Source organism: Andrographis paniculata, unplaced genomic scaffold, assembly GCF_009805555.1.
Source record: "Andrographis paniculata isolate CXL003 unplaced genomic scaffold, ASM980555v1 Contig37END, whole genome shotgun sequence".
NCBI lineage: Eukaryota > Viridiplantae > Streptophyta > Magnoliopsida > Lamiales > Acanthaceae > Andrographis > Andrographis paniculata.
Window position 1 is genome coordinate 3,559,236 of NW_026137570.1, and position 20,960 is coordinate 3,580,195.

Below are 20,960 nucleotides of genomic sequence, written 5' to 3' on the forward strand. Positions count from 1 at the left end.
TAAAAAAAAGTCTTTACGGCTTGAAGCAAGCACCTAGATTGTGGTATCAAAAATTTGAGTTGGTAATGGGGAGCAAGGCTACCATAAGACTACATCTGATCACTGTGTGTTTGTGCAGAGATTCTCGGATGATATTTTTATTATATTGTTGTTTTATGTTGATAATATTTTGATTGTTGGTAAAAATGTTTCGAGAATTGACAGATTAGAGAAGCAGTTGAACAAATCCTTTGCTATGAAAGAATTGGGACCAGTCAAGAAAATTTTGGGCATCAGCATCTCCCTAGATAGAGCAAACAGAATACTACAATTATCTCAAGAATCGTACATTAAGAAAGTTCTTGAGAGGTTCAATTTAAGTAAAGGTAAAGTGGTTAGTTCTCCTCTTGCTACTCACCATAAGCTTGGTGCTCACCATAGTCCTTCCACCGATGAAGAGAAAGAAATGATGAAAAGAGTCCCTTATGCTCCAGCTATTGGATGTTTGATGTATGCGATGGTATGCACGAGGCCAGATATAGCTATGCAATTGGCGCTGTCAGTCGCTACATGTCTAATTCAGGAAATGAGCATTGGAATGCAGTGAAGTGGATATTAAGATATCTATGTGGCAGTTCCAGTTTAAGGCTTATATTTGGTGGTGGACAACCATTGTTAGTTGGCTACATGGATTCAAACATGGTAGCTGATGTGGATACTAGAAAATCCATCTCAAAATACCTGATAACATTTTCCAGTGGTGTTGTATCTTGGCAATCAAGGTTGCAAAAATGTGTTGCACTCTCTACAACTGAAGCAGAGTATATGGCAGCGACTAAGACTTATAAAAAGTTGTTGTGGATGAACAAATTTATGGAGGAGCTTGGGTTTAAGCAGGAAAAAATACGTAGTACTTTGTGATAATCAAAGTGCTATTCATTTATAAAAGAATTCTACTTTTCACGGTAGATCGAAACATATTGATGTGCATTATCATTGGATAAGAGATATTATCAATGATAAATTGATTGAATTTGGAAAGGTTCATACGGAAGATAGTGGCGCAGACATGATGAAGAAAGCTTTACCAAGGGAGAAGCTTGAGATTAAGAAACCATTCAAAGTTTTCCTGACAATGTAGTTGAGGGCCAGGTTTTCTTCGCCCCAAGCTACGATGTACCTCCAAATGTGTCATCACAGCCTCCAGGGCCTTCTATTTCGACACGGCCTCCAGTACAGGTCCATCCCAATGAAAGAAGAGGTTATGATCCCAACCCTTTTTCTTATCTTGCAATGTCATATGACCATTTACCACAGTGAAATAAAAGCACTGGAAATGTTTGTGGTTTTACAAGAATATAAAATTCATACCATATTCCGTTATGTGTATATTGTGATGGTTCTTCCAAAAGATATTTTGCTCCATTGGGGATAAAATCAAAAGCTTTATTGAGTTTACTTTATTTATTTATTTTTTAAATCTTGTATGATTCGTATTTTATAGTTTCCAATGAAAATGTACAATGTCATTCTTAAAAAAATTACATCAATATTTCAAAATTGTATATTTAAATGGTCAAAATTATTGAATATGTTCACTGCAATATTGTTTATTATTATTATTATTATTATTATTATTATTATACCATATTCATTAAAATAAATCTTTTCCATCTCTTACATAAATATATATTAAATATTCAAAACTATATTTTAAAATGACATAAAATTCAGGGGTATGTTTTTTTATGAATTTGGAAAAAAAAATTGATTTAAATTTGGTATTAAAATAATATACGATGGAATGTTTTGTGAGAGGAAAAAAAAATATATTTTTTTAAAAAATACAGAATTCAAATAGTAAAAATCTGAAATTTTTTAGTAAAAGAAACATACCCTATACGTCAAAATTATAATTAAATATATTATGTACCTAAAAAATAATAAATAAAATAAAAAGAAGAAAGAAGAATGAGTGGGAAATGACAATGACAAATAAGACATTACTGTTGAAAAGTAAATTTTATTTAAAAGTCACCTACTGGATTATTGTCTCCAATGAGTGTTGGTGGGATAGTTGGTGGCGTACCATCTATCAAATATTGTGTTTTTTTTTATATTTGTACGTAGAATTTATGTTTTGATATGTAAATTCTAAGTCCTTTAAATATATTTAACATGCAAATCATTTTTAGTTTTTCCTCTTTAGTGTTCTTCCTCTACTTCCTCTAACAAATAAATTCCTCAAGAAAATTTTAAAAATATGTAAGTAATAAATGAAAAATGACACTACAATATAAATTATAATAAGAGTATATAAAAATTTGAATTTAATGTGGATTATATATTTGAATTATAAGTGTGTAATAATTGTGCACATCAAATATTTGGACATATGAAAATATAGTTATTATAAGAATATTTGTTGTGTTTATATCATATATATGCATATTTGTTGCTTCATCGTGCACTTGTCAACATGAAATATTCTACGCAATAAAAGTATAATTATAGTTTTTTTAATATGTATAAACAATACTTTTGTCGTTTATATTACTAACTATATTCATAGTTATCTCTATATTATTATTTTTATATATATATCCATTATCCCTATAATTTCTTCCCCTTCACAATGGCTATCAAAATATGCATTCTCACCCTCCATAAGTTCCATCACATTCACATACACATCAATGTTCATAGTATTAGGAATACACACAACGGAAAAGAAATAAACAAAATAACAAGACACGAGAATTTAACGTAATTCGGTCTCATAACAGACCTGCATTCACGATCCCAAAATGGGATAATTCACTAAAATATTTATTACAATTTTTGCACGGATAAAATTGAAAAACCCTCCTCGCAACAACTCACCAAATCTCAATTTCACTCTTTCTAGTTAATAAAGAAAAAATGTTTGTTGTCATATTTTAAAATATGACCCAAATGGGTCAATTTATAGGAGTCAATGCTCCTCCCTTTTTATCATACTTCCGATGTGGGAAATGGGAAGTTACACAACACACAGCCACGTATGCAATGCAATTGCCAATTGAAGCCCTACAAAGGTTAGAATTGTTGGAAAAACTTATTAGAAAAACCTAAGATATGATGAAATTCAAAAACACAAGTAAGATAGAATGCGAAATCAAATTCAGCCTTGCGTGGCACGCGATTTCCTTGAAGCGAATTCGACCCTCCACCGATCGCCTCCCAAGATAGAACGAATCAAAATGGAATAACGGATTCTGCGAACCGAACTAAAAAAAAATTTGAAGAAACTTTGCAAAGAATTTTCTAAGAATTTAAAAGGGAGAATTTTCAGAGATTTTGAGAATTGATTTTCTGTATTCCAAAAATGGAGGAAAAATTATTTTGAATTTAATTACGTGAAGAGGAAAAATTGCTCATTTATGCACGTTGCATTCAGTTGCAACAAATTATTTTATTTGATTTTTTTTCAAGTCAAACTAAATTAATCAGATAAAATGTGGGACAAATCATTTATTCCTCTTTCACCTTTTTAATTAAATACTTAACAATCCCCCACATGAAAAAGGAAAACGATGACTTGATGAAAGAAAGATGAATTCTGCAAATGATAAGTAGGTCTTTCTTTGAAATTTCCTTTGAGCGATACATAGTCTTTACCAATTGTCTACTGAACACGTTGTCCTTGAACTGTTCAATTTCTTTTTTAGTAAATCGGCTACATACCGACATAGAATTCATGTGCCTAATTTGGTTCTCATTGTTTGGTCCATTTTGGCCATAGAACCCGTCATGGTTCCGCAAAAGTTTCTAAATAACTGAGCCTGAACAGTCCTCCTTTTAAACGGCATCACTTCTCTCTTACATAGGTTATCTTTCTAAGTTTTCGAATAATACAACAGTCTCTTAGTGATCATTAAAGCAATATTTTATATCCTCTTTACTTTGTCACTGTTCGTTGATAGGAATGGGTTGAAGCTATTAGCCCCCACAGTGATGCATATAAGTTTCATAGGTAGGTTGTCCAATTGAACCTAAGTCTTGGGATCTCCAATCTTTCTAAGTTGGGTTTTCTTGTATAAAACTTTTTCCTCAGTAGGCTTAAGCCTCATCTCTAGTCAGTTTTTAAACTGCATCACGATTTAACCCTTTTGTTAGCGGATCCACTAGGTTATCTTTTGACGCAACATAGTCTATCGCAACAACCTTAGTTGTATTCAGTTGTCTTATGGAATTGTGTTGACGGAGAATGTGTCGACTCTTTCTATTCTACATTGTACTTTCTGCTCTGCCGATAGCAGATTTACTATCGCAGTAAAGGGTTATGGCAGAGACACGTTTGTCTCATTCTGGAATGTCCTCAGGAGAGTGACAAATCCATATTTCACCTCTTCTCCAATGTCTCCCACGGCTGCTTAGCCGTTAATGTATGCCGGTACACCGTACAGGTAGTCGCTTAGTCCATTCAGTACATAATTTTTACACATAAAATCTAAGTGTTTCCCGGTTTTCAGAATTTGTGCTTTTTGTTCTTCTGAGGTTCTTCTGGCACAACAGGTGCAGCCTCCATCAGCCAATCTGTCATATTCAACGTGGTTAGATAAAACATCTTCTATTGTCATATTTTAAAATTCAGTCCTTTGAATTTATCTGGTTTTTCGGCTGCCGTAGCAACAGGCTGCTTGAAGGTTGCAGCAATATGTTGCATTACATGGTTCACAACAGCAACAGGTTGTATACCTCCCAAGTCATCTAGTGTTGTTCGACAGATGCAACGAGACCCTGCGTAGGTTCTACAGCCATATGTTGTGGATGAGGCAGAACAACAAGAAGCTGTCTCACACGGGTAAGATTCTGTCTTTTTTTTTTTTTTTTTTTTTTTTGCAAAATGCTGGTTGGTGGTTCCAGCAACATGATGCGCTTCCTCCATTGCGGCCTTGAAGGCTTGTTTCGTACGCTGCCTGTGCAGCCTTTTGGGCAGCAGCCCTCATGGCTGCCTCACCGTTTGGGCGGGGGTGGCTGAGGTCATGGAACAGAGAGAACAGAAGTGTGAGACTTCGATGGAGTTAATCTCCTTGTTCCCTTCTCCATCTGCGCCAATCTGAATACCATCATTCCGATTTATGTCGCCTCCATCGCGCACAATGTCGATCATTTCTTCGTCATCAGGTAGGTTTTGGGCATCCGCGATTTGATCATGGATCTGAGGAATTTCGTCAGCCATCTCAAATTTCACCAGTAATTCGCTTCAAGATTGTTGGAAACTTATTAGAGAAATCTGAGATATGACGAAATCCGAAAACACAAGTAAGATAGGATGTGAAATCAAATCTGAGCCTCGCGTGGCACGTGATTTCTTTAAAGAAAATTCAGTCCTCCACCGATTGCCTCCCAGAATACAATGAATCAAAACAGAATAACGGATTCTGCGAACCGTACTAGATAACTTTTGGAAGAAAATTTGCAGAGAAATTTCTAAGAATTTAGAAGGAAGAATTTTCAAAGAATTTGAGAATTCATTTTTCGTATTCCAAATAGGGATTATATTTTATTTAATCACGTGGAAAAAACTACCCACTTCTGCACGTTGCATTCCGTTGTAAAAAATTATTTTATCTGATTATTTTTTTCAAATCAAAATAAATTAATCAAATAAAATGTGGGTGAAATCATTTATTCCTCTATCACATTTTTAATTAAATAACCAACAAGAATTCAACTAAGCAATTCTGCTTCTCTCTGGAGCATGACGACCTTAGTAGGAACCCCATTACAATTTTGAGATTGAGCGGTAAAATTGTTTGATATGTTAATTTTTAATTCAAAAGTGTTTTTTTAGATAATTTTAATAATTTTTTTTGAATAAAACAAAAATGCATACAATAGGAGATTAATACATGTTAAAATAATACCTAATATTAATTTGAATTGGAAAAAAAAAATACTATCTCCATCCAAAAGGTATCATTTGCATTTTGCGTCATTGTGTTTAACATTAAAAATATCTTTATATTTGTATAATTTACTCCACAAGTGTTATTGTATTTGTATTATAAGAGACTAATAGATATATTTTTTATATTCTTTTCTTGATTTATACTACACATTAATATAATAATTAATATTCAAATATCAACCTGACAAAAAATTTATGATACTCTTCTTAATTGTGCGTTATAATTGTGCATGTCAGAATATTTTGACGCATGAAGATTTAATTATTTTATGAAAATATTTGTTAATTTTATTTGTGTCAAATAATAGATATTATTTGTAACATTCAACATAAGTTTTGTTTTAGGAGCTGAATATATTAAAAACTAGCGTCAAATTGTACACTAATATACCCATCTCACATGTATCATAAGCATTTTAACAATTCCATCATGACTTACCTTGTTTAACATCGAATATACATGCTACCTCTAGAATATTCTAAATACAATTGAGATTATTATTTTTACAAAAAAAGAAAAAGAAAAAGAAAAAGAAAAAATAACATAAATTTGTCAAATATACACATTAAATTCTTAATTAAAAACTCGTTGTAGAGATTAATTTTAAGACTAAAAGAGCGAAAACAAATATAAAAACAAAAAATAAATAAATAAAATAAAATAAAGACTTTGTGGTACGAACCAACTGGACCTAAATAAAATAGAAATAGCCTTTCCGATTTTAAATAATATATCTCTTGTTTACTCCTAAGATCAACGTAGTATCAAAAGGATCTATCCAGTATTTTTAATCTATTTTACACTATCAAATTTATTGTTTCTCATTACTTTCTGTGTGTTATATTCTTTTAGTATAGATAACCGTGAGAGATCTTAGCAACCCAACAACAAACAAGTTCTTTTAAACGTTGCTGAAATCTACCTTCGTTCAAGTTGACGATATTTTTTATTGGGGCATTTGGATTCTAGGCTAAACATAAAATTAATATGATAAATAATATTAATATAATTTTTAAATTTTCTCGGATATTATGTTAGAAAACGAAAGCAACAAAATATTAAAAATTATGATAATTAAAAGTTCAAATATAACTATATAATGAATATTGGTATAAATTAATATTGTAATATATAGGGAACTTTGGTATAGCAACGATAAACTATGGTATGCAAAATTTTATATTGTTATCATACTGAAATTAACGATACACTGTCGTATCATACCAAAACTTATAGGCAAAATAACATAGAACTCTCCTATGGTTTGCTGAATTTGTTGAAAATCTCATCTGGTTCTAAAATTTCAAAAAACCTACTTGTGATTTGTAAAACGTGGCAGAAAAACTCTCATCCGTTAGGACTTAACCGAGAGTGTATCTCACATGCTTCAAATACGATTTTTAGTCCAGAAAGTGATAAATATCTTTATATGAAGTCACTAAAATGACCCTCTACTTTATTATATGCGTTCTTCTCTCATTCTCATTCATCTTCCCCTTCTCATTCCTCTTCTCTCTTCTCTTCTCCCCCTTATTTTATTACTCCATTTGAGCTCACCCCAATTCTCATAATAGAAGAAATTTGAGCAAAAATTTAAACTAAATTTAAAGCACACCATGAGACTCGAACAATTGCAACCTAAATTCAACTTGAAAATCAGAAACTTCATACGCAATAAAAACCTTATTCATAACACATTTCTAGTAGTTTTTACAGCGACTACGTGCGTGAACTCAGTAAAAACCTTATTTAGAATTTTAGAATATGAAACTGAAATTCTCTATTTCAATCATAAGAATACATACATATTTATAATGATATACAAATCGTCTAAATAAAGCAAGAATCTTGTGAATTTCTTAAATAAGATAACTACCATAAACATAATGTATTGTTTTTAAATATATTTTAACAGGACAATGATATTATATATGAAACTGACATGTTTTTCTCAAAATTTCTTAAATTAGGCATGTTTTTCTCAAGATTTAGTTTAAACTTCAAACTCTTCAAATTCAAATTGGTAGGGGCTTCAATCGAATTCAAATGAGTACAAAAACAATTAGATTATACGATTTAGTCACTCGATCTATGAATTTAACAAACAGAATCGATAATCAATCTCCTAAATTGAAATGAAACTTTAAAAAATAGAGGTGAAAAAAAAATTGAGAAAAGAAAATAAGAAATAAGAAGAAAATGAGACGGGCAACCGAAGAAAAAAAGAAGAGAGAGAATATATATGTATGTGTGTATGTGTAAAAAAAATATATATAGGTGGAAAAAAAAGAAATGGAGAAAAAGAAAGAAGAAAAAATAAAAAGAAGAATAATATGTATGTATGTGTGTATTTTTATGTGTAAAAAATGAAGATACAGAGGTGAAAAGAAATGGAGAAAAATGAAGAAGAAAAAGAAAGGTAGTAGGTAAGAAGCAGCGTGTTAATGTAAATATGTGTATGTATGTATATCTATGTAAATGTGTGTGTATATGTACTTGATCAAACTTAGAATAAGTTGTCAAAAATAAAAAAACATTCAGGGGTATAACGATCAAACAAGTAAAGTTTTAATACCGTTAGTCCAATTTTGAAATGAGGGGCAAGTGTGCAATATTTTGGAAATCACGAGTAAGTTTTATAGAATTTTAAGAACATGGGGGGTTTTAGCAAATTGTGAAAACCACGGGAGAATTTTTTGCTATTTTTTCAAACTTACATTATACTGAAAACATGATAATTTTTTATATATGATATAGACGGTATACCAGATTTTCGATATTTTTTCCCCTATTAGTATATAAAATACTCATTCATAACACAGGTCACCCCGCTAGTTAATTTAAAATAAATAAACTAAAATTGATACAAATAAAAATAAAAGAGATTAAAAGTGTTATTTTAATAATATAATGATTAAAAGTAACACGGATATAAATAATATAAATAGAAGCGACGAAAAATACATTTTAACTTATTTAATATTATAAAAATATATAAAATTATAATTTAACAAGAAAAAGATATGCATAAATTATATAATACACCATTGTGTTTTTAGTAAAAATGAACAAAAATACTTATTTATTACATGAATTCTCTTGTATTAATGTAAACTTTGAACGAAACATCATTTCAATCCAAAATTGATATTTGGATCTAAATAAAGACTTAAATTAAGTAAATTTTATACAAATAAAAAATATAAAATATCTTAACTAATAATATTTTGAATAAAATAAATAAAAACTAATTGATTAATCCTTTATTTTATAATTTTTCAGAGATAATTCGTTATGTGATTTTTTTTTTCAAAACTATAAAAATAAATGATTTCTTTCGTGCAAGCTTTTTATTAACATAAGAGGGTTTCACGTAAGTAAAATATAAAGTATTTTTTGTGTATTTTTACTAAAATACAAGGACTGTTATATAATTTATCTAAAAAAATAAAATTGAATTTTGAATTTTTCGATTTGATTTAATTTTTTATTTTAGATTTCGATTATTTTGAATGGGTTCATATTGATTTTTTAAAAAGAAATTAGTAATTTTCGGGTTAATATGTATTTGACAAATTCGAACAAAGATCCGAATGCTCAAGTAATGATAGTAGTTAGTCGCGTTTTAAATCTCCTCAAAAATAAGAGATCTTTATACCTCTGAATTTAAAATTTTAATGAAAACAAAAAAAAAGATGCGGAAGCATCCCCTACAGCTTGAAAGTCCAAACATCTGTCTTAGTAACTCCATAAACCCTAATTCATGAATGACTAACCTCCGCCGCGTCGCTGCCGCTGCCGCTGCCGGCGCGGCGATCTCCGCCATATCCTCCCGCTCCGCCGCAGCTATCTACCGACAATTCTCCACCGGAACTGACCTCAAATCCTTCTCTCAGCTTCCCCCAAAGCGCAAGCTTAATGTCATGTACGAATCTCGGAAAGTACTCGCAGAATACCTCAATGTCACTCGCTCTCTGCCCTACCCCTACGCCGATTACATCGCCAGAAATTCCCCTCGATCTCTAGCGGAAGTCGTCTCCGAGGTACCGTTCTCGCAATCGACGCCGTTCGCACACTCCTTTCAACGGTTCCTCAGGTACCATCCGATTAACGAGCTCGAATTCTTCCTCGAAAGCATCGGATTCGACGGCGAATTGCCCGATTCCGTTTCGCCTTCGCATACATATTTCATCTCCGATTACAAGCATTTCAAGGTTGCCAGTGCCTTAGCAGGCGTAGGGTTCCCCTGGAGCAAATTAGGTATGTTATGGAAGGCGGATTGTCTGGTCTTCGAAACTGATCCTTCAGAATTGCAGAGAACAATTAGAGATATCAAAAATGTCTATGGATTCAACAGTGTTTCTTTAATTGCCATTTGCTTAGCTTTCCCTCGAGTTTTGCACGAAAAAATGGATGGTTTGTTAACTGATTTGAAGATTCTGTTCTTAGATCATGATCTGTTGAGCCATGTGGATTGTGACATTGATGGTGTGTCTGCACTTTGTGTAAAGATTCGATTGTTTTACCAATGGGGCTGTGAGGTAGGAATGATTGGTGAATTGTTAGGCAGAAGCCGAAGCATTTTCGTCGATTATTCAAAAGAGGAATTGATTAGCAGGATCGATTACTTTAGCAAACTAGGCGTAGCAAAAGATCAAGTAGCAATGCTGCTTCTTTCGCAGCCCGAAATTTTCGGATACGATTTAGAATCTTGGATGATTTCGGTTTCGTCGATTCTAAGGCAGTTCGGATTGAGCAAGCATGACTTGAAATCACTTAAGCAACGGTATCCTCACGTATTCGGCAGGAACAGAATGGCGAATCTGCCGAATGTGATGCGATCTTTGGGTCTCGGCGAATGGTTCTTTTCGAGAATGAAAGACGGGTGTCACATTTTGTTGGGTAATCCGTCCATCACCTGCAGCGACGACGAGGATGTCGATAAGAACTACATTGAAAGCTTGCAAAAGATTGAAGCCCGCAAGACTAAATGTTATTCCCTCAAGAGGTTGGAGTTCTTACACAGCGTCGGTTTCGGACAAAACGTTTTTGCAATTAAAGCTTTAGCTCAATTGAAGGGCAGCGCGTACGAACTGCAGAAGCGTTTCGACTGCCTTCTTAACTGGGGAATCGAGTATCCCAAAGTCTGTTCGTTGGTGAGGTTTCGGTCGAAGATTCTGAACCAGAGAGAAAACGTGCTCGATGAAAAGATCAAATTCCTCTGCACGGAGATGGGATTGAGCTTGCAGTTTCTCGACGTCTTCCCGGGGTATCTTATTTACAACCTGGAGAGAAAAATCAAGCCGAGGTTTCGATTGCATAAGTGGCTAGTCGAGCAGGGGATTTGTAAGAAGGAATACAGCGTCTCTACAATGATAGCCCCGAGCGAGAGAGAATTTGTCCAGCGTATTTCTCGTATCCACCCTCCTTCCGCGAAGAAGTGGCTTGAGAATTCCTCGAAGAAGAATGGCGCAGACGAGTGATTTGTAGATGGTATGTCTGTAGATTGTTCATCTGGACAAGAACGGTGAGGAATGTCTTGATGCAGTTCTGCGCGAGAAGAAGACAGCGCAAGCCCGGGAAATAAGCCTGGTGAAGATGTCCGAGCAGCGACAAGGGAAGAATCAGTGAAGACAAAGGACACACTTGTATTGAGTCCGGGAAGATCGATGAATTTATTTGTTACCGGGAACCACTACAAGAAGTCGGGCTTAGAAATTCCCGACGGCCGTGTTACCCTTCGTATCGCCGTTATTGATTCCAATTTTGAAGGTGTGATTGTCGAATTCGGCTCGCGAAAGACCTGCCTAATCCATCATGATGCGCCTCGATCGTTTTCGGGCCCGAAATTGAGCTTTTGTTTCGAGTATTTGCTCGTTGTAAGGAAATACACTCGAGCTGTTGGGCACATCTTGCGACTGTATTGTTTTTAATAAAAATGTGTTTACTTGTGAGATTTGATTTTGGTTTTATTATTCTAATTTTTTTTTCGTCCAAAAATATCAAATCAATCATTTAGTTTTTATTTATTATATTATACTAAATTAATTTTTATATTTAAAACATCAAATCAATACATATTTATATCACATCAAATAACTATTTTAATTCAAAATTTTACTATTTAAAACCAAAACTCAAAATCAAAATTTTACAAGTAAACTATGAATTTGGCGATGAATTTCGTTATTATTGTTTTGATTGATGTTTTGAAATGGACCAGAATGCCCGTGACGAGGTGAATGTGCATTCGTGAGCCCAATCAAGAAATTGGCCTACTGCATTGATTCAATTTGATTTTTGATAGAGAATGGGTTAAGTTTCTCTTCGAGGAAGAACCACAACAGCTGATCTCCTCTCCGTCAAGTAGATGAAGTTGATTGCAATTCAATGTAACAAACTTAGGGTCAGTGAAAAGTAAGATAGTGAAAAGTAAAATTCCAATTGGAAATAATTTGTTAGATGGAATATTATTGAAGAACATTTTAAAGAAAAAACAGAAGGAAGAATGTATATAGGCAAGGAAAAATATTTGAGTTTATGAGAGAAAAATAGAATAGACATGATTGAAGTGTATGGATGGCTAGTTGAACAATCTTAAAGAAAAAGGTGTGTGCTCCTGCTTCAAATCCTGGATGTCCATTTTCTCTCTTTCCTTATTTCATCCAATAAACAATTCATGTGGCAAAATATAAAATATCATTTTTTAAATTAATTTCTTAAAATAATCATTAATTATCTTAAAATAACCGTTAATTATCTCCGCTTTTTCCACTTTCCTGACAAATATCAGAGTTCTCGTCTTGTTTTGTTTGTTAGTTTAGCCTGCCCTAATTAAGTGTTGAGAAGATTTTTTCAATGTATTGGAGTCGACGTAGATTTGTTTTTTTCAATTTCTGTCTGTCCTAATTTAGTATTTAGAAAGCATCTCAGACAGTCGACTTCGATCATTTTTGTTGTAGTGTTGTTCGCATCTACTCTTGTTCATCGCTGAAAATCTCATTCTTAGGCAGGCCTTTGATATGGGGATTAAGTTAAATTTTATTTTAAAAAGAATTAAAAATGGGGAGCAGAGATGGTGTAATTATGCTAAATAATTGATTTATGTTTCTTTTACAGGATTATATTTACAATTGTATCAGATGTCATAGAATATTGCCACAAATTTATCAAATGCAAATATCAGATATGTTATTTTTTAATATTTATATCCATTTTATTTTGTATTTTAATAAAGATGCTTAGACAATTTATTCTAAATAAAACTTAACACGTGTTGCATGAAATTTCTGAAATCAATAAAGAAAATGATAATCATATTATTATCTATGATTTATGTTTTGATAATTTTAATTCTCATTATTTATTACATAAATTCATTTCACAAGAACATATTCCTTATAAAGGTATGGAATTTGATACTGAAAATTTTGTTGGAGAATTGTATTCTGCATATCCTAAATTGGTTGAGTTTGGTATTAGAAAAAACACCCAACATAAAAAAATTGCAAACTTATTGATAGAACATTTTGTTGTTGTGAAAAACTCACATGCCGAAACTAGATTTGGATGCTTGGCAAAAATAAAAATACAGTTGAATAAAAATGAAAAATATGAGGTTTTAAATTTTATTCCAGAACATGATCATATATTATCTAGAGAAATGAATCTCACATGTTTAGATCACACAAAGAAAATAACTGAAACACATGCCACTAAAATTGAAATAGTAGATAATATAGGTATTCCACCAAAAATATCTCATAATTATATATGCGCAAGCAAGCAAGTGGTCGTGATAATTTAACATTTACTTCTCAATATTATAGAAATTATTTGCGTACAAAGAGAACCAAAGTTGGAGATACGGGGGAGTACTTGAATATTTACAAAAGATACATGTATTTTTATCCAAACTTTTTCACTCAATTCAAGTTGATGAGGATGATGCAATAATTAATATATTTTGGACAAATGAAAAAACGAAAGCTGATTATGCCATATTTGGATATGTGATAACTTTTGATACAACTTATGGAAAAAAATCTTAAAATCGTCCTCTTGCATTGTTTGTTGGTGTAATCATCACAAAGAAACTATCATTTTTTGTTGTGCACTTTTATACGATAAAACCACTGCAATATTTGAATGGTTATTTGATGTATTTCCTTTTAGCAAGTGAGGTAAGAAGCCAAATACTATTATGACCGATGAAGATGCAGCAATGACCAAAGTCTTAGCTTCTAAATGGCCAGAGATATATCACATGTTATGTATTTGGCATATATATCAAAATGATGTTAAACATTTAGGTGGGGTTTTTGATAAATACAGATATTTTGCAAATGATTTTAATAAGTGTGCTTATGATTTTGAAGAAGAAGATTTTTTAATTGAATGGAATAATATGCTTGAAAAATATAATCTTCAAAATATAATGATTGGTTGAAAAGATTATTCAGTAAAAAAGAAAAATAGGCACTGATTTATGGTCGTCAATATTTTTGTGTTGATATCACTACGACACAAAAAAGCGAGAGCATGAATAGTGTGGTTAAAAGTTATGTTAATTACAAGAATAGTTTGCGTCAATTTTTTGAATATTTTCAAACTTTGATTGATAATCGTCGTTATGAAGAGTTGAAAGCGGATTTTAAAGCAAACACAAATAATCCTTTCCTACTCAATTGTTAAAACATGCAACAAGTATTTATACTTCAGAAGTATATAAAATATTTCAAAAGGAATTGTGCAAGGCTTATGATTGTAGTTTTTATATTTTAGCGTGATTAAATGTGTTTCAAGTTATCATGTTACATTTTTCGGAAAATCAAAACATCACATTGTCAAGTATAATTCTTTAAATAGCACGATACATTGTAGTTGTAGAAAATTTGAGTTTTGTGGAATTTTTTGTTTTCATGCTTTTAAGGTTTTTACTGTACATAATATTATTGAGATTCCAGATTCATATATAATAAGACGATGGACAAGAAAAGCAAAGGTTGGTGATTTTCATAATACAGTGACATCTCATAATGTGGATGACTTGGATTCCAAAGTATTGCCGAAAATATGGTATAGAGACTTGTGTAATATTTCCAATCAACTTATAAACATATGAAATAGTAAGAGATGAGTTCAATGAAATGATTAAAATGGTTAATGAAAAGATGCAAAATATCGATATTTTTTGGGAGAATTTAAGCTTAAAGAAATCAAAAGAAAAAGAGAAGAATTCATCAACAGGTAAAGAAACAAGCATAAAGGTTACTGGAATAAAAGCTAAAACAAAAGTTATTTCAGGAAAAAAACTTAAAAGTAGATTAGAGAAAGCTTCATGGAAGAAGAAAAAATCATTCACCTAAATCTCAAGTTCAACAAAAGATGCGTCAACCTTTGACATTTCGATTTCTGTGTAGGTATAATATACTTTGTGATATTTAATTTTGAAGTTAATTACCATATTAAATACTAAAATTTTATTTCAGCAACGAAATCATTTATGAATAACAATGATAAAATATGTTTCATCAAAATTACCTCATGCAACAGTTTAGTTTACATTACATTTGAACAATTATATTTGTAGTATTTATTTTCTATTATATTGTGAATTTTGTAATACAGTATCAAAATTTTGTGCAAAATCAAATTAATCAATTTCTTCCCGATAGATTACAATATTCTATTAAATTCATCGAATTGCTTAAGTATTTATTTTTTATTAGTTATTTGTATTATATATAATAATCAACGTGTATGTTATTATGTTCACTCAATTTTTTTATATATAGACATTCCGGTTCAAAATAATCACCAGACAAATCAATTGAATACCGAAGACTATGAGCCATTTGAATGACATTTTTTTTTTTGTTTGAATATTGAAGACCAATGACACTTTTATTTTTCTGTAAAGATACTTTGATTTTTATTTTGTATTTTAGTTATATCAAGTGCAAAATCAATAACATATTTGAGATTTGGATTCATGAATCATATGCCTTTTTTTTATTAGTATTATGGTATAATAGTACATTATTTGGAGTATTGAAGCGTGATTATATTGTGCAGTAAGTATAATATTTATAATGTAAGCGTTTTAAATTATTTGTAATGTTAGTAACCTTTGTTGTTTCGTCCAGGTGATTACTTTCTCTTTTGTTGATTGTATCATTGTATTATTCTTTGGTTTGTGGCCAATTAATAACATGTCTATCACCATTTTGGTCTATCCCTTCTCAGTTTATATATTGGTCTATCGGATAGAGCGTAATTGGCTCATGATTCACAAATCTTTCATCTACTGCCTTGAGATTGATTGGAATTATGCAGTAGCTTAATATATTAATTTCATATCCAACTCTCTATTCCATTTTTGCAGTTGTTACCGTATAAATGTAGTTGATCTACCATAATTTTACTCCGATCATAAACTTTAATTTTTATTCTAAAAAGTATATTCATATATATTCTTCTTTTATATTATTTTATATAATTTTTCATATTTATAAATTACACTCCAACTTTAAATTATTTTTACATTATAATCAATACACATATAATTTATATTTTATTTAAAAATTACATATATGAAAATTAACATTTATAATTAATAACTATTACAAATAAAATAATTTTAAACAAATAATTAAATGATATCAAGACAAATATGATATAATAAATAAACAAAGATAACATAATAGTATTATTATTTCATAACAATTTTTTAAAAAAAATATACATTATAGTCATAGTTCAAATAAAATACAAGTTACTATATTTCTCTCATATATGCTCTATTAAATCATTACGGAGTGCGAAATAAACATCTTTGTCTCTATTAAATACGACATACATTACACGACATACATTATGCTAGCGTGTCACACAGCTGCAAAATAAAATATCAATTCCTACGTCCCACAATATGCAGTATAGCAGTAGTGAGTAGGGTCGTCTCCGCAGGGAAACAATAATTCTTTCTCTATTTGATTGATTATAATTATATTAATATATATCGGGGAGAATTTGATTATCAAACTAAATAAAGAAGAATAAAATTTACTTAATAAACGCAAGTTAACTAGAATGCAAAATTAGTAGTCTACCAAATATGATTAAACTCTAGCATAGGCATGAATTTTTCATTCGGGATATGAAATTTGATCATCGACTAAAAGTCAAATTCATCGACTAGTTGGATAAATTGGTTGTAGTTGATCTACACGCGTTCACAACCAACATTTCCTTACTTTTTCAATAGCTAAGGTACGACCATTAGCTATTTCTCTAATCGGGAAAGAATCCTAGGTACGACCGAGTTTTTTAATTCGACAGCAGTAAAAAAAAAACTAGAAAGGCCCAATTCAATAACAAGCTCGTACGAGGATTTTTTAAAACTGATTTTAATTCTTCCCTAGTGTGTTCTTCTCTAGGTTGCTACACCAGTTGGAAAATTATAGAATTACGTATGCCAATCCCCAATATAGCTATGGAATACTAAATTGATACGTGCGCAATAATCAATTCAAGATTTCTAAACTCATCAATTAGAAGAATTAAAAATACCCAACATCGATGAACAACAATTTTTAATCGAAACCAAGTCTCACAATTTCAATCCCGAAAATCAGTTCATACCTACACTAGAAATGAAACTACTCGCAATCCATAGCAATTAAAAACATAAAATAAATCAAATAGTTCATCATGCCTTCAAGTTTAAAAATCGACAACAAACCAATTCTAGAAATGAAGAAAAAGGTGCCCGGAAGTTCTTCTGCGTTGCTCTCCAAAGTTCTCGTACGTAGTGTTCTTCCTTCCCTTCTCTTCTCTTTCAGAAAATGGGTTGTAGGTGAGATCGTGGTTTTGCATTTCTTCTTCCCCTTCTTTATTGGCCCTAACTCTCCTTTTCAGTTAATTACTTAAGATTCCCTTTGCACTTTAAACCAAACAATTCTAAAATTGCTAATTAACCCCGGAGGACCTTTTTGTAATTTTCATTCTTCCTGCTTCGTGATCACTCCTAAGGACTTCCTGCGTTCTGTTTTTCTCTCCAATATGCCTAAAATTTGCCAACTCCTCAACGCCTAGTAGAAAGTTCAAAAATACACCATTAGGAGCATATATACAAAATTCGCATCCAAAAACCATCTAAAATATAGCAAAATATTTATCTAATATTGCATATATCAACTCCCCCACACCTATCGCATGCTTGTCCTCAAGCATATATCCAAACCAAAAATTGAAATACTCACTAGTGCAAAAGTCACTTAGCCGTGTTATCAATTACGTTAGATTTGAAGCATGCTAGAACCAACTAACCTCACCAAAAGTGGAATGTATATAAGTAAAAGCACTCACCCTCAAGTGTTTAGGCTATATTCACTCAATGCACATGAAGTAAACAACGAACCCCATAGGCTTGCAAGCAAATCAAATCAACTCCACAATTCATCAAGAAATTAACGTTCATAATTAAAGGTTTTAATTAAAGGTTGTAATGGGGCCATGGTTGGGGTAGGAAAAAGGATATCAATGGCTAATGGGACCGATGAATTAATCTATCAATTCATCACATCAAAATGAACGCAAGTCGCACACACGTATGAATAAGAACAACATAACATTAACAACACAATACTTCTCAAGATTTGATCAATGCAAGAAAACATCATACTCACTTTTCTTTTCACGAGCCCCCCCCCCCTTTTTTAGGACTCGGAATTTTTTTTTTTCTTCTTTTTTTACACAACCTCCTTTTTTTTAGTGTTTTTTTTAGGAGGTTGGTCAATGAAATACTTTTGGCAAAAATATATATGAGTTTATAATTGTGCCACATATATGAGAACTTTCAAATGCAACTATCGAATAATATAGTGATGATATGCAACTCTAAATAATCTAATGTAATGAATCAAAGAACAATCCCTCGAGTTCCCATGGTTTCAAGTAAACATTCGGTTTATTCCAAGAAAAATGCATATCGGCTCGGGTTAAATATGAACCAAGAAAAATAGGATAATAACATTAAGCTCAAACTTTGGTTCACTATGGGATAATAGGGGTGAAAGTATGAAATTAAGGCCAACAAGGGTAAACCTAGTGCCTTATCATTTTAATTCCATGAATTCTCAATAAATGCGGAGTCAATAAGCATAAGCAAACAAGTTCTAGGTAGTCAAATACAACATATGTTCACACAATCCAAAAAAATTGAGCATATATGATATGTATGAGTGAATTTGCTCAAGTAAGGCTCAAATAACTCACTTAAGGGTTCTTTGTTAAAAGGCTAAGCACACTCGTCATCTAACTTCATCAACAAACACGACAAGATCCTAATGAACTAAGTAAGCACAACAACTTCGGCTCAAAATAAACAAGAAGACATGCAGGGAAGTTATCAAAATAAAGCATCATATCACATCAAAAATTCTAATCTCCCTCCCACACCTAATTAGTGCAATGTCCCTATTGCAAGAACAAAGATGAAATAAAGGAAAGGAGAAAAGAAACTTCCCTGGAATAGGTGGGGACGAACGGCCCGCTTAGGACCGGCGACGGAGGTGCAAAAGCTTTTCAATGGAGTCTAACTGTCCTTTTAGAGCCGCTTGTCCGGCTAAAATCGCATCAAGCTTGCCACGAAGGTCATTATTATCCTCCTTCACTATTTTAACATCAGATGCCAACGCCTGTAAAGTAGAGCCAGTGGCGGATCGCGCAAGAGCACCATCCTCAGTAGAAGCAGTGATAGGGGGTTCCTCTCGGTCATCATCAAACTGGACTACATTGCAATGGGACGGCCAACGCCACCGATTAACAAGGCGATATCCAGCATCATCTTTTACTACCATACCCATGCGGAACAATACCACCATATCCAAGTACTCGATTGGTCCCACTTGATGGAGGCGCCTCCTAGAAATAACAGAAGCATCAATACTAGGGAGAACACTCAAACTAATAGCAAGAGTAGTTATAAACGAGGCACCAATCGAATCTCTTTTTTTCTTAAAAACTTCACTAAACTGCACAGCCAACCAGTACCTAAGATTAACCCTAATGCCACTAGTCATGCACCATAGAAAGAAAAATTCAGTTTTAGTAACAATACTGGAGGTACCCCTACGCCCGGAAATAAATAAAGCAATGAAACGCTGAATATAACGAAGGGCGGGGTCATTCAGTCTACGGGCAGGCATATTATTGTCAAAACAAACTTCTCCATCCACAGAAATTCACTCCATAATTTCTCGACTGAAATAGAAAAGGGCTCAACAAACGCACATGCAACGGTACTGAAAGAATCACCCTCAAGCTCCTCGGAAATCACAAAACCTAAATGTAAATTAAATTCTGCTAAAGAAAGCTTAAACACTTTACCAAGCAAACGGAATCTAATTACATCAGGTTGCATTACATCAAATTGTTTAGGCAAGTCAAACACAAATGTAGAGAAGAACTCGAGGGCAAGTTCAATGAAACCAGGTTGTTGATAAGTAAATAAACAACTCCAACCAATGCTAGATATGTAATCAAAAACAACATCTTTAATGCCTAACTTCTCAAGTGTTTCAACGTGAATGCACTTACCCGAGAAAATGATGTTACCGCACAAAAGTTCGTACCTTGTCTGTTCCTCGGGTGCGAAAGAATGTAAATGGCCCCCAACTTGAGTTGGAGACAACACTTGAACTGAGTTACCTTTTCGTGCCCGTGCATTGGTGGGTGCAGAAGTAGGAAAATCGACTGGAATTTTGGGCATTTTATTACCTGCATCTCTACCCCGCAACTGAGAAGATGTCCGTTCCCTCAATGCATGTTCCTTTGTTCTTTTGCATCCTCTCGTCTTTGAAATAGTCGACGACCGCGTAGCCATTGGAATCCCGGGGGGAACCGGATCCGATATCTTGGCCTTGCCCATAGCCTACACTCAAGAGAAGTTACAATCAAATTATAATTCCGCAATATAAACTCCAACTCCAATAACAATCGGGAATCAAGCAGTCAAAC

At 32.5% G+C, this 20,960-nt stretch overlaps 1 protein-coding gene across 1 annotated transcript; it reads left to right on the plus strand.

Moving 5' to 3' along the window:
• The first annotated feature begins 9,626 nt into the window (after positions 1-9,626).
• On the plus strand, positions 9,627-11,897 carry LOC127250726 (transcription termination factor MTEF18, mitochondrial). The gene has a single exon (XM_051274146.1). The coding sequence runs from the start codon at positions 9,704-9,706 to the stop codon at positions 11,417-11,419; it is 1,716 nt and encodes a 571-aa protein (XP_051130103.1). The 5' UTR covers positions 9,627-9,703; the 3' UTR covers positions 11,420-11,897.
• The last annotated feature ends 9,063 nt before the right edge of the window (positions 11,898-20,960 follow it).